Source organism: Papaver somniferum, chromosome 1 (genome assembly GCF_003573695.1).
Source record: "Papaver somniferum cultivar HN1 chromosome 1, ASM357369v1, whole genome shotgun sequence".
In the NCBI taxonomy this organism is placed as follows: Eukaryota; Viridiplantae; Streptophyta; class Magnoliopsida; order Ranunculales; family Papaveraceae; genus Papaver; species Papaver somniferum.
In genome coordinates this window covers 16,055,054-16,068,503 of record NC_039358.1, presented here as the reverse complement: position 1 = coordinate 16,068,503, position 13,450 = coordinate 16,055,054, and the positions used below count along the sequence as shown (strand labels likewise).

General features: G+C 36.9%; 1 protein-coding gene across 1 annotated transcript; it reads right to left on the bottom strand.

Moving 5' to 3' along the window:
* Nucleotides 1-650: 650 nt before the first annotated feature.
* On the bottom strand, nucleotides 651-3,640 carry LOC113279948 (phosphoglycerate kinase, cytosolic-like). Its single transcript, XM_026528584.1, has 6 exons — nucleotides 3,036-3,640; nucleotides 2,853-2,930; nucleotides 2,495-2,755; nucleotides 1,872-2,189; nucleotides 1,531-1,689; nucleotides 651-1,031 (listed from the first exon to the last, which is right to left on the bottom strand). The coding sequence occupies exons 1-6, from the start codon at nucleotides 3,477-3,479 to the stop codon at nucleotides 822-824; spliced, it is 1,470 nt and encodes a 489-aa protein (XP_026384369.1). The 5' UTR covers nucleotides 3,480-3,640; the 3' UTR covers nucleotides 651-821.
* Nucleotides 3,641-13,450: the final 9,810 nt, after the last annotated feature.

Below are 13,450 nucleotides of genomic sequence, written 5' to 3'. Positions count from 1 at the left end.
AGTTTCTAAGCACTTAAATATAAGATTCAGACAGTCACCGGGAAGGTCTGTAATAACAGATGAGGTTCTGCGGATTTTGGACGGACGGTCATCATAATCACCACCATCGTCTCTTTCTCGGTGCTTACCAAACCCTTGGTTGTAATCGTCATTGCGTGATTTTATCATGGGAAGATTCTTGTTTTTCCTGTGTACCAAATCAGAATATATAAAATCAAAATCAGAGACTCATAATCGCCCAAAAAAAATAAAAGTTTGCTAAGCAAAAGATGATTACTCTGTGGGTTCTTCTCCCGCAGAAGCAGGAGGAGTCCAAGGGGTTCTTTTTGCGAGAAACGGTTTCTATTCATGGTGTCGTGTTAGGTGCACGCCCTTTTGGTGCACGATTGGGTGAATACGTTACTTGCGGAGTGTCAAATTACTAGGAAGGGTACCAAAATCCATATAAGACGAAGACTTTCTACTTCGATCTTCTATGAAATTTGGTACACCAGTCCCAGTAAACTGGTACCACACCAACAGGTTTAAAACTTCTAAACAATAGGAAGCTGACGTTTTGTTATTTTATATGGAGTCCGGTACACTCCCATTAAATTTAGGTACGTAGGATATCATCATTCATCAGCCAAAATGAAGGAAAGTGACTTCGGTGATGGAAGGAAAGTCGTCGATTAATTGAAAGGGATCCAAAAAACCAAAAACATGAACTCAAGTCTTTATCACATTCCTTCCTCTTGTAAACTTAGCAAGAAAATAAGCAACAAATATGAGCAAGGAATACTAGATAAATATAAATGAATACCAAAGCCTAATTTTTAGACTTAAACTGTTACAGGTACGGCTTCATCAAGGGCAAGGACACCAGGAAGCGCTTTTCCTTCCAACAATTCCAGACTGGCACCACCACCTGTAGAAATGTGGCTCATCACGTCTGCGACTCCAACTTTCTCTACTGCAGCTACTGAATCTCCACCTCCAATGATTGTTGTCACTCCTTTCCCACTGAGTTCTGCCAACTTGTTTGCGATTGCCTGCAAAGGGTTGGGAGAGTTGTACAGTGTGTCAAACAACAATCATCCATTGACCCCTACCCCTCGGTAAACAAAAAATACCCACACACGACTATCCAAATGAAAATGATGGTATATGGACCATATCTGATGACATGAAGTACCGGATGCCAAGTCGCTAACTAATGTGGACTTAAGTTTTTTGTATTCAGGCCACATTAACGGACATGACCAGGCATCCAAAATCAGCCCCCATGACTTGCCATATCAAGTGCTCTATAATGTGTGATCTAAGTCTTTATGTGCTCCATAATACTATTTACCATATCAAAGAACATATTAAACATCTATATACATGTGAATGCATTTCTTTATTTCCAAGAGTTTATGCATCGAAGCACATATATCGCTAGCAAGTAATGCCAATATGGCCATAATAAGTTGGCTCGAACAGAGTAGCGATGTATACACAAACAGATGCTCAAGTTACGTATGGAAAGAAGAGGAGAAAACTGTATACCTCTGTTCCAGCAGCGAACTTCTCCATTTCAAAAACTCCCATAGGTCCATTCCAGATAACAGTCTTGGTGGTGTCCAAGGCATCATTGAATGTCTTGATAGAATCTGGACCGATATCCAATCCCATCCAACCATCTGGGATCTCAGATGCGGGTACAATCTGGACAATATGACGGAAGTTTTATTTACTTGCTCAAGTTACCAATAAGAAAGCTTTTTGAAGGCCTGATTTCTATCGTCTTACTAATGGAAATGGCTTTCGCGTTGACTGAAGTAATCAGGTCTGTTTCGGAACTGTTGTAAATTAAGTGTAGCATAGATTCAAAGGTTAAGGAGACAAACCTTGCTGTTTGCATCAGGAGCAAATTTATCTGCAATAACTACGTCACTGGGTAACAAAAGTGACACACCCTTTGCCTTGGCCTTCTCAAGGAGGGAGGTTGCAAGTTCAAGCTTGTCTTCCTCCACAAGAGAAGAACCTACTGATAGCCCCTGTGCCTTGTAGAATGTGAAGATCATACCTCCACCCAAGAGTAGGATATCACACTTTTCTAGCAAGGACTCGATCACACCAATCTTAGATGACACCTTAGAACCTCCAACAATGGCAGCAAATGGCCTCTTCGGGGCTGAAACTGCCCCAACAAGATAGTCCAGTTCCTAAAAAAATTGAGATGTAATCAGAACAGGATCATTGGAAAATAACACACTATTGACTACGAGTCCTCCATGAAATCCCGACATGTCCAGTGTATGACTGAGATCCATCCTTTTTAGCTAGTCAGTGACTTTCTGCCAGGTAGTTCACACTTTTTCAGTGGTTACAGCAATAAGGTAGAAACTAAGATACATTCCTATCAACCTGTTCTAATTTATGTGGATCGAGGAAGGGACATCTACACTGAACTACAAAGAAGCATCACAATAAAATCATGACATATACTCCAAGGACTTAGAACCCTCACCTTCTGCAAGAGGAAACCAGCAACAGATGGCTTTAAGTATTTGGTAACTCCCTCAGTTGAAGCATGAGCTCTGTGTGCTGTTCCAAAGGCATCGTTAACATAGAGGTCTGCAAGGGAAGCAAGTTTCTTTGCGAATTCTGGTTCGTTCTTCTCTTCCTCTTTGTAGAATCTCACATTTTCAAGAAGGAGAACACCACCTTCTGGAAGTGCAGCAACCAATTTCTCTACGTCAGGACCAATACAATCATCAGCCTTCTCAACCTACTCAAACCAAAATAGACCCCAATCAGCCATCCATTTACATAATCAATTGAATTTATCAAATCAAAAAAACAGTAGTATGAGAAAAGGAACCTACAGTGATGCCAAGAAGCTCAGAGAGCCTAGGGACAAGAGGGGCCAAGCTGAATTTTGGAGTAACACCCTTTGGTCTTCCCTGAAAATCAAACCAAGATAATTTAGAGAAAACAAAGGAATTCATGATATCAATCCAACCTAAAGTAAAAAATTTGAAATGAGAAGTTTACAACTGATCACTCACCAAATGACTGGTAAGAATGACTTTAGCACCATTGGCCATCAAATGTTTGATAGTTGGAATAGCAGCACGGATTCTAGTATCATCAGTAATGTTCTGATTGTCATCCAATGGGACATTCAAATCAGCCCTAACAAAAACTCTTTTACCTTTCAATTCAGATGCACTCAAATCTCCAACACTTTTCTTAGCCATTGAAACAACACCTCTCACCCCTTTACCACTAACAGCTCCAATTTGTGAAGAAACGTGTGATGAAAGAAGAGGATCTACTGCAACACCAGAAAACCCAAGACTTTTTGGGTTTCTAACATGTAATCCGATGTTTCTTAATCGAGATGCTGCTGCAACTTGTAATGATGATGATACACGGTTGTTACGAGTAGATGAAGATGAAGCTGTTGTTCTGAGTAGAGATAGAGTGGTGTGTGAAGCTGTTGAAGCCATTGTTTTGTGTTTTTCTATATTCTAGAGAGAAAAAATGGTGGATGATCAAAGAGAGTGAGTGAGAGATAGAGAAGAAGAGATTAAATTGATGAATGATAGAAGGTGGATATTGTATGTTTGTGGATGTGGTGATTTGATTTGTTGAGCTGTGGATTTTCTTATCGTTGGAGTGAGGTTGAAATCATCGATGTTTTCATTGTGTGCATTTCTTTTCTTTTTTCCTGTACGGTGACAATGGAGTTGTGTATCTTGTGAAAAATTGTCAAACTCGCGAGACTTGTGGAGCGAGGGCCAAGATTAAGTGACTCACTCCTTCCCGGTCAACTGAAAAAAAAAAAAACGACCATGCTTTTCTTTTTCTTTTTTATTTTTTTTTATCAATAAAGAAGAATTTGGTGCTAGTTAGCTACCTGGGTATCCTGTGAAAAATAGTCAAACTCGCGAGACTTATGGATCGAGGGCCAAGATTCAGTGACTCACTCCTTCCCAGTCAACTGAGAAAATAAAAAAACGACCATGCTTTCCTTTTTTTTTTTTTTTTATTTTATCAGTAAAGAAGAATTTGGTGCTAGCTAGCTACTTGGGTATCTTGTGAAAAATAGTCAAGCTCGCGAGACTTGTGGATCGAGGGCCAAGATTCAGTGACTCACTCCTTCCCAGTCAACTGAGAAAAAAATAATCGACCACGCTTTCCTTTTTTATTTTACATCACTGATAAAAAAAAACGCTAGCTACCTGGGCTTGTAGGTAGTAGACCTCTTTGAGGTTTAAACTTTAATATATACCTTCAGTTTTTTTTTTTTAAAAAAAGAAGAATTTGGTGCTAGCGTTTCGATTCTTTAATCAGTAAAGAAGAATTTGGTACTGGCGAGTTTCGAACTCAGGTCATTGGTATCATCATCCAATGTCTTATTATAGTGTCCGAATTATTATTTTATTAACAAAGAAAGGGCAAATTTTATAAAAATAACAGTCATCAGAGAAGTGACATGAAACAAAATTACATGGATGAGTGAGTCATTGCATCCCAATTACAGATAAGAGTGGATAAATTGAACCCTGAAAAAATATCAGTATTCATTGTCCAATTGAATAACAAAGACTTAACCTCAATAACAATCTGCTTCAAGTTTCTAGAAACATTTTTATTTAATCTGTTGCTTCTCTCTAACCAAATACACCACCAGATTGCAACGGACAAATAACCCCACAGTCTAAGTCTGTTCTTGCTTTTTTTATTCTTCCATTCCCAAAGAGTTTTTCTAACATCACTTGAGAAAGACCTGCTGACCCCAAAACTACTCAAAAATTAAGACCGTAACTCAAAAGTTAAACTGCAATGGAGGAAAAGGTGAGCATTTGTCTCAGTATGCTGATTGCAGAGGAGGCAAATATCATTCTGCACAAGACCTGCCCTGAATAAAACATCTAAGGTTGGAGCTCCATTTAGACATAAAGTCCAAACCAAAAAAGATACCTTTAGAGGAACTTTTGGGTTCCAAAGATGCTTATCAGAGAAAGAAATAAAACCATCTGTTTCCAGTGCTGCATAAGAATTAGCCACTGAAAAATCTTTCACATTACCATAATCCCAAACTCTTATATCCACAGGCACATCAGAAGCAATAATATTACCAGGGTCACCAATCACCTGCAACAAGTTAACCACCTCTTGAATTTCATTCTCATTTGGAGGTCTAGAAAAATGTAGATCCCAAGAACCATCTGCAGACATCATATCTTTCACAACTACTCCCTTATTTCTTGAAAGCTTGTATAAACCTGGAAAAGAAACCTGCAAATAATGATCCCCTATCCATTTGTCTTCCCAAAAATAAATGCTAGCACCATCACCTAAAACTAGTGCAGTACCAGACTGAACAAAATTCTTAGTGTTCAAAATACCAGCCCACAAACTATAACACACTGATTTGTTGGTATGATTTGGAAAGAGAGCTTCAGTGACACCTCCAAATTTTTGATTCACAATTCTTCTCCAAAGAGCATGTTTCTCATTGCCATATCTCCAAATCCATTTGGCATGTAATGCTTTAGTCATCAGCTGCAATTTCTTAATTCCAACACCACCCCTGTATTTAGGAAGATTAACTTTATACCAATTAACCAAACTCTTCTTTTTTCTTGAATCAGAAGAGCCCCACAGGAAATTCCTCATAATTTTCTCCATTTCCTTAGCAACACTCACAGACATCTGGAACAAAGACATATAGTAAACAGGAAGGTTAGCCAACATCCGAATTACATTATCATCCATATAACCGGTTTGGAAAGAATTACGCGTTTCTAAGTATATTAGTATTAACGTTGTATGCTTATCTAGTTAGCAGATGAGATGGATTATTTGTTTCCCTTGGGACATGATTACATTCCTAAGAGGCACATGGGAAAATAAAACTAAACTACCACCAATGACAAAGCTTGTTGGATGTTTCGGTGCTAGGTGGTATTCCCGTTAGGAGAAGCTACCACATTGTTATTATCTCCCTCCAACTGTAGATGTGTGATACTTATTCTTTTAGCCAGATAATAGCGTGCAATGTCTCTAGTATGCTCCTGCATGGTCCTCGTATAGTGAAGTTGATGGGATGCTTGGTGTTGATGCATATTTACCTTCGAAAGAACTTAAAGTTGGTACGAAAAACCACGTTTATTACGGTTATCTCTAAAACCTGCACAAAAGTTGATTAGTAACAAAAGGAGCCACAGGTGGACTCCATCTTAATATTTCAATTAGTTCTCACATACCTAGCATGACTATTAGCAACATGATTAGACCAATTTTTCTCCCAATCTGTGATTTACTTCTGAATCTGGCTTGTAAAGTTACAAATTGTTGAAAGAGTGTTGTTAACACCAACAAATACCTACTTTTTCGGAAATATCACATCCCAGTCCCTGCAAATGGGACATGTTTCATTCGAACTAGGTAACACAACAAAATATTTATAAAACCAGTCATCAATGTTATTCTGAAATGTGTTAAAGAAAATCAGAGTGAAACAATCCGGCGAGTCTCTTTAGCATAGAAATAGTTCATAAACAAATGTTGGATAGATTATTCATGGTTACTACAAAAAGGACAAACGCAAGCCACATCGGTCAGAAATTAATTAATCCCCCCATAATAGGAGACAAACTTGAATACATTTTCATGGGAAGAGAAGAAATCTTGTAACTTTTTGCCGAAACTAACTCTAGTGAAACTGATTATTAGGGATATAACTCAAGTCAATTCAACTATTTAAAAAGAAAATATAAGTAGATTTTACATTAAAAGAAGCATTGCTTGTTTGAGTCCATCTAATTGTATGTGTTCCATTAAAAGGAATTCTAGTTTGAGTTATCTGATCAAAAGTTTATCATCAAAAAGAGCTCTATAAAAATCTTTACTTTCCAAGATTTGGTATCAAAATCTATAAGATCACTCACGTCTCGAATACCCATGGAATAAATCCAAGATTCAACAGTTTTATCAAGTATAGGTACTCATTCATGTTTCCAGACACTTTTACTAGTTTTATCACCTATCTCCCAACAATAATTTTGTCTACGGTATTGAGATGACACTTTTGCCCCTTTTCCAAATTTCACCATCTACAACTGGGCACTTATGAAAATAATCATTGCTGAATGATCATAGGAGGTCTTTATCAATCCATGTGTCATGAGTCAGTCGAATGACGATGGGAGATTATAGTATTAAAATAATGGTCGACTGACGAACCAAATATTGGTTGATGAACCAATAAAATACTGATGACTGGATCAGTATGGAATTCTTAAATATTGATAGCTGAATCAGCATAAGAAATACTGCAACTCGAATATTGATAGCTAAATGAAGATGAGGAATATTGCTCTTTGCAATTAAATATTGATAGTTGAATCAATATTGGCGGTTCTGCACCTTGTTGGGTGTGACCCATTTGCTTAGCTGAAACAATTAGGGTATAGCCAGATGGAGCATTGATGATCAAAGAAAGTATTGCTAGTCAGAGCAAATATTGCTAGATCCATGAATAATTGGTAGTAATACCAAATAAAATATTAATTAAAAATATTGACCGAATATTATTTATTTAATTAATTAAAATATTAATTGTTGAATCAATGTTAAAATATTGTTATTTGAACATGTTCAGAATTATGCTAGATAGAGCATTCAGCTCAAAACCTTAATTATGATCAGCGGTATGGTTTCTAAAAGCGTCGCTTCTTCGTACGCTTCGCTCCATATTTTTCCAATTCGCTCCAAAGCGTAGTTAGATGCACTTCTTGACTTAGTCAGGTCATTTTCCTCCTAAATTTTAAAGAAAAATAAAAAGTTCTAGGGGGTTTCGAACCTCCGACCTCTAACTTACTTTAAACTAAACTAAAGTGAACCATTGTGCCACAATACTGTTTTTGACATTAACTGGACTTGTATTAAATTTATACAACAACTATCTTCCTAAATTATAAAATTATTAATAACAGACTACTATCATTTATAGGAAAAAATTCGCTTCAAATATCAGTCATGAATCGACGCTTCACGTTTCAACATACACATATCTTCTTAAAAATAAAAAACGCTTCACGCTTTCAATACCTTGATTAGTGGATGGTCAATGGATGATCGACAGAGAATCAACAAATGGATGAGAGAGGGACCGCCTCTAGTGATGGGTTGACCATGTAGCTTTTGGATGATAAACTGAGCATTTACCAAACTCCTTTGCAGAGAGGTTGGTGAAAGGATGATTAATTATGCTTGACTGAGCAATAGGCAGTAGAACCTAATTATGGAAAGAAGGGGACCGACGACCAAGGGGTGTAGAACCAGCCCTTGGTGGTCGTAGGACCATCTGATGGTGAGTGGATGACCATTCCCAGTTGCAGGAAGGAGTTTGAACCAAATATGGACTCTAGATGATTAATTAGGTCAAAATCATCAAGAGAGGTGGGACCGGCTTCTGCAAGCCAAAGGGACGACCATGACCGGTCATGGTGGCACGCCCGTATCACCATGCTCTTCGCGGACCGATGCTGAGAATTTTAGTATTTTCTGATGGTCCATCGAGCATTATTTCATCAGTGTATGAAGAATTTGATCTTAACTGAAACTCTTAATAGTGCTAGAAGGATCACTTTAAAAATATTGAAATAATATTATTTTAATATTTCTCGTGATGGTAGAAGGACAAGTCATGATGGTTGCGGGACCACTTGTTTTACTATCCACATGGTTCATGGAAAAATATGGAAGTTTCATGAGTCTTTATCGAAAGACGAATCCTTGAGAGAGGAAACACTAAAATAATAATAATAATATAATAAGAGTTTTAATAATAAAGTATTATGTAAATGGGGAAGAGACCGACCAAACTGACGGCATGCTTAGCCGGCCGGCCGGTGGGTCCACCCGCATGGTTTTCTTTATTTTATTATTATTTATCTCTCTTCCTTTTCCTTCTTTGATTAGGTTTCCATTCCTAGATCCTCCATGAATGCTCCTTTAAGCATTATTACTAAATACACTCGTGCTTCTTTCTCAGGGCTTACTCAGGGTGCCCCAAATGCCTGAAACGTAAATATTCATTACTTTTCATAGAATTCGACCGAGAAAATCCATGGATCCTGAGTAGGTGAATATTTGGGGTTTAATAAATGTATAATTTCTAGGAATTCAATTCGATGAATACTGCAACTAGATTTAATTATTTCATTGCTCTATACCAGCATAAAATATGTCTAGGAGCATTCAGATATGATGTAATCAACATCATTTAACTAATTTATATATATAGTAAAATGAACTCTAGACGCATGTGTTGATGGTGGATTTTTCACTAATTTATATATATAGTAAAATGAACTTTAGGAGCATTCAAATATGATGTAATCAGCATCATTTATAATTTTGGGTTAATTCAGACACCAGGAATGAATTCCGAATTCAAATAAAATGTGCTGAATCTTTATGCTTCAATAATGAAATGCATGGAATATTAAAAGTTCTTCCTCGGAAACCCTAATATTGCTATCATACATTATTACCGCCATGGTATTACGAAACTGCGATTCACTCTGTGAAGATACAAATTTCTTATGATTCCGATACCGATCAGAGATACATAGTTTTCCGATGTGATTTTACGAATATAGCTTTGTCAAAAATCCATCATAAACACATGCGTTTATAGTTCATTTTACTATATATATAAATTACCAAAATGAACAGCTATTACGAGTCGTGCTACGATACAAACTATCATTATTAAATATCATTACGAGTTCATTTTACAAATCGATACAATTCCTACAAATATAAACTATCATTATGAGTTCATTCCACAATATGAACACCTATCACGAGTTCATTCTACAATATCAACTACAATAATGAACTACCAATACAACTTCATTCTTCAAAACGAACAACTATTACGAGTTCATTCTACAAAATGAACTGCTAGAACTAGAATGAACTATCATGCTCTAAAATAGTATTCATTCTTCAATATGAACTACTATTTTCTTGAAATAAATTTAAAGTTTTGAAATAAAGTATAATGGGTACTCGTTGTATAGATTTCGTCTACACCTTTCCGAGTATATAAATTTTATTAATTTTCAACTTATATTTTGAGAGATATTTAATTTTGTGGATCTACGGATAATTTTATATGAGTTTGAGTTTGAATTTACAAAATATCATTCTCATAATTGAAAAAGTCGGCCAAATCAATATTTGATGTGTATTATATTGCTTTTACGAGATGTAGATTCAAAACACAAAGTGTTGCAACTGTAACAATAAAACACTCAAAGAAAGATATTAGAAGTAAAATTTCTGGAAGCTAAATAAATACTCAAATGGACAGCAAACAGAGGACAGAGTCACGTGTTCAACACGTTGTCCTTAACAAAAGAGTTGACCGGTACGCCTCAAGAATGAGTGATGCCTATACCCTGTGGTCAAGTTGTACCCAGGATAAAACTGCCTGTTGCAAGTATTGTTAGCACTACAATACTTTCCCACTCATACGAACTCAACAACAAAGCACGGAAGAAAAGAAAAAGACCACACAGATGGAGAGAGACGAAAAAAAGAGGATGGTAGCTCTTCTGGACACAAATGAAAATGAAAGTTTCGAATACTTTTTATAGGAAAACAGAAAGGGTGAAATCAATGCACATTAATGTGAGAATCAATACTGCATGCGAAATGATGCTGCCATGATGTCGACATAATTCTGTCATCAACATTCAAAAACCTGTAAGAAAATGTTGACATCCATGCAAATAAATCCGTTAAGAAAAATGTTTTTGGTAAGAGAATAAATTCACCTGGGTCACACGCCCCCCATATTTAAGACAGAATTTATTTTGATTTTCAAAATGATTAGAAAATAAATCAAAAGAAATTTTTCCAAAAAGGAAAGTCTTGGTTGACCAAAGTCCATGGCGTAAGCACGAGCTCGAGCCCTAAGCCCAAGCCATTAGTGGAAACAAAAATGTTTCGCCCCACCCGTTCCACCCACATTGTTTTATTAACTATCCATAAGGGAATAGATACATAGTGGAACTCCTCTTTAGTTATACCCAATGTGGGACTAAAGGACCTATTTCATTCACTCATAGAAAATGAGTAAAAGAGCTCTTAGAGACCCAAAGGTCCTAAGTTCTGTTCCCACCAAGACCATAAAATCAAAACATTAAAAACTCATTTTCTCCAACAATCCCCCACATGAATGAAATACCGATACAAAAATCAGAAAGCGGAAAGCGAGAAATACCACTTAGGCAAGAGGTATCCATGAGGTCTTGAACCTTTGCTTAGTGAGAAATTTCCGGAACTACTTGATGGATAGTGAACACGATGTCCTGAACTGCCATCGTTTGGTGTAATCCGCGATAATAACCACGCGTGATATCTATAGGTGTTGTCAAGTTCGTGTCGTTGTGTCCTTTTTGGCCCTGGAGAAATCACGTTTCTCAGAATGCTCTAGAGAATCAGCTCTATTCTCATAGGAAGCGACCCACTTCCACATTCATATAGGTGAGTTCCGTCAAAAGTGTTTACTGCCACACCCCACTTCAATCTTAAATTGAAACTATAGAACTCATTAAGACTTAGTTAAAAGTCATCCTTCACATGCAGTCACACTATCACGTCTACACCATAAGGAAGGGGCAGAGAATGAAATTCTCTGATAGTGTTTACCTTGACCCGCCACAAATTAGTTGTCTCATTCAAAACCTTGATCTTGGGATCTCCAGTCAGCAAGGTTGAGTATCCTTCATGGCAAGTTATTTAATGAGCCTAAGCCCCATCTCTTTAGATGCATTACTAACTATCTCCTTGGACAAACCTTTCGTCAAAGGGTCCGCGATATTCTCCTTGGACTTAACCCAATCAATGGAAATAACGCCTTTCGAGATTAGCTTTTTCATGGTATCGTGTCTTCTCTTTATATGAATAGACTTCCCATTATAGTAACTGTTTTTAGCATTATCTATTTCAGATTGATTATCACAATGTATAGATATAGCTGGCACAGGCCTATGCCAGAGAGGAATGTCTTCTAAAAAGCATCTTAACCAAGAAGCTTCCTCTCCTGCTTTATCTAACGCAATAAACTCGGATTCCATAGTGGATCGAGCTATGCAGGTCTGTTTGGAAATTTTCTAAGAAACAGCCCCACCTGCTAGAGTGAAAACATATCCACTCGTAGACTTGGACTCATCTGAGTCTGATATCTAGTTTGCATCACAAAATCCCTCAAGGACGGCAGGATACCTTTCATAATTCAAACAAAAGGTCAAAGTGTATTTCAAATACCTCGGCACTCTAAAAAGTGCATCCCAATGTTCCTGCCCTGGATTACAAGTATACCTACTTAACCTACTCACAGCATAAGCAATGTCTGGCCTAATACAGTTCATCAAATACATCAGACTTCCTATAACTCGTGAGTATTCAAGTTGTGATACTCCATTACCCCTATTCTTTTTGAGTTTACAACAAGGATCATACGGAGTATAAGCAGGTTTACAATCAAAATGATTGAATTTTCTAAGCACAGATTCAACATAATGAGATTGACTAAGACTATAACCGTTAGAATTTCTTCTAATTTTCATCCCTAAGATTACATCTGCGGGGCCTAAGTCTTTCATGTCAAAGTTCTCATTAAGCATGCTCTTAGTGGAATTAATTACATCCATGTTTGTACCAAGTATAAGCATATCATCAACATACAAGCATACAATCACACATGCATCATTCACAAGTTTAGTATAGACACACTTGTCAGATTCATTGATTTAAAACCACTAGAAAACATTACATGATCAAATTTTTCATGCCATTGTTTAGGTGCTTGTTTCAATCCATACAAAGATTTTTTCAGTTTACAAACTTTGTTTTCACAACCTTTCACTACAAAGCCCTCAGGTTGTTCCATGTAAATTTCTTCATCTAATTCACCATGTAGAAAAGTTGTTTTTACATCCATTTGATGTATCTCTAGGTTATGAACCGCAGCTATAGAAATTAACATCCTAATGGAAGTAATTCTCGTGACGGGTGAGTAAGTATCAAAGAAATCTACACCTTCCTTTTGTTTGTAGCCTTTAACTACCAACCTAGCCTTGTATTTTTGAATAATTCCATCTATGTTACGTTTCTCCTGAAGATCCATTTACATCCTATGGCCTTACACCCTGGAGGTAAATCTGCTATCTTCCATGTATCATTTTCTTTGATGGATTCCATTTCACTAATAGAAGACTCTTTCCACCACGAAGCTTCAAAAGAAGTCATGGCTTCTCTATAAGTCTGTGGATCAGACTCTGCTAGTGTTACGAAGTCAGGTCCAAAGGAGGTTTTGGTTCTAGACCTTTTACTTATCCTAGAATCAATTTCTACTTCATCTTCCTCTAAAGGTAAAGTCTGACTGGTT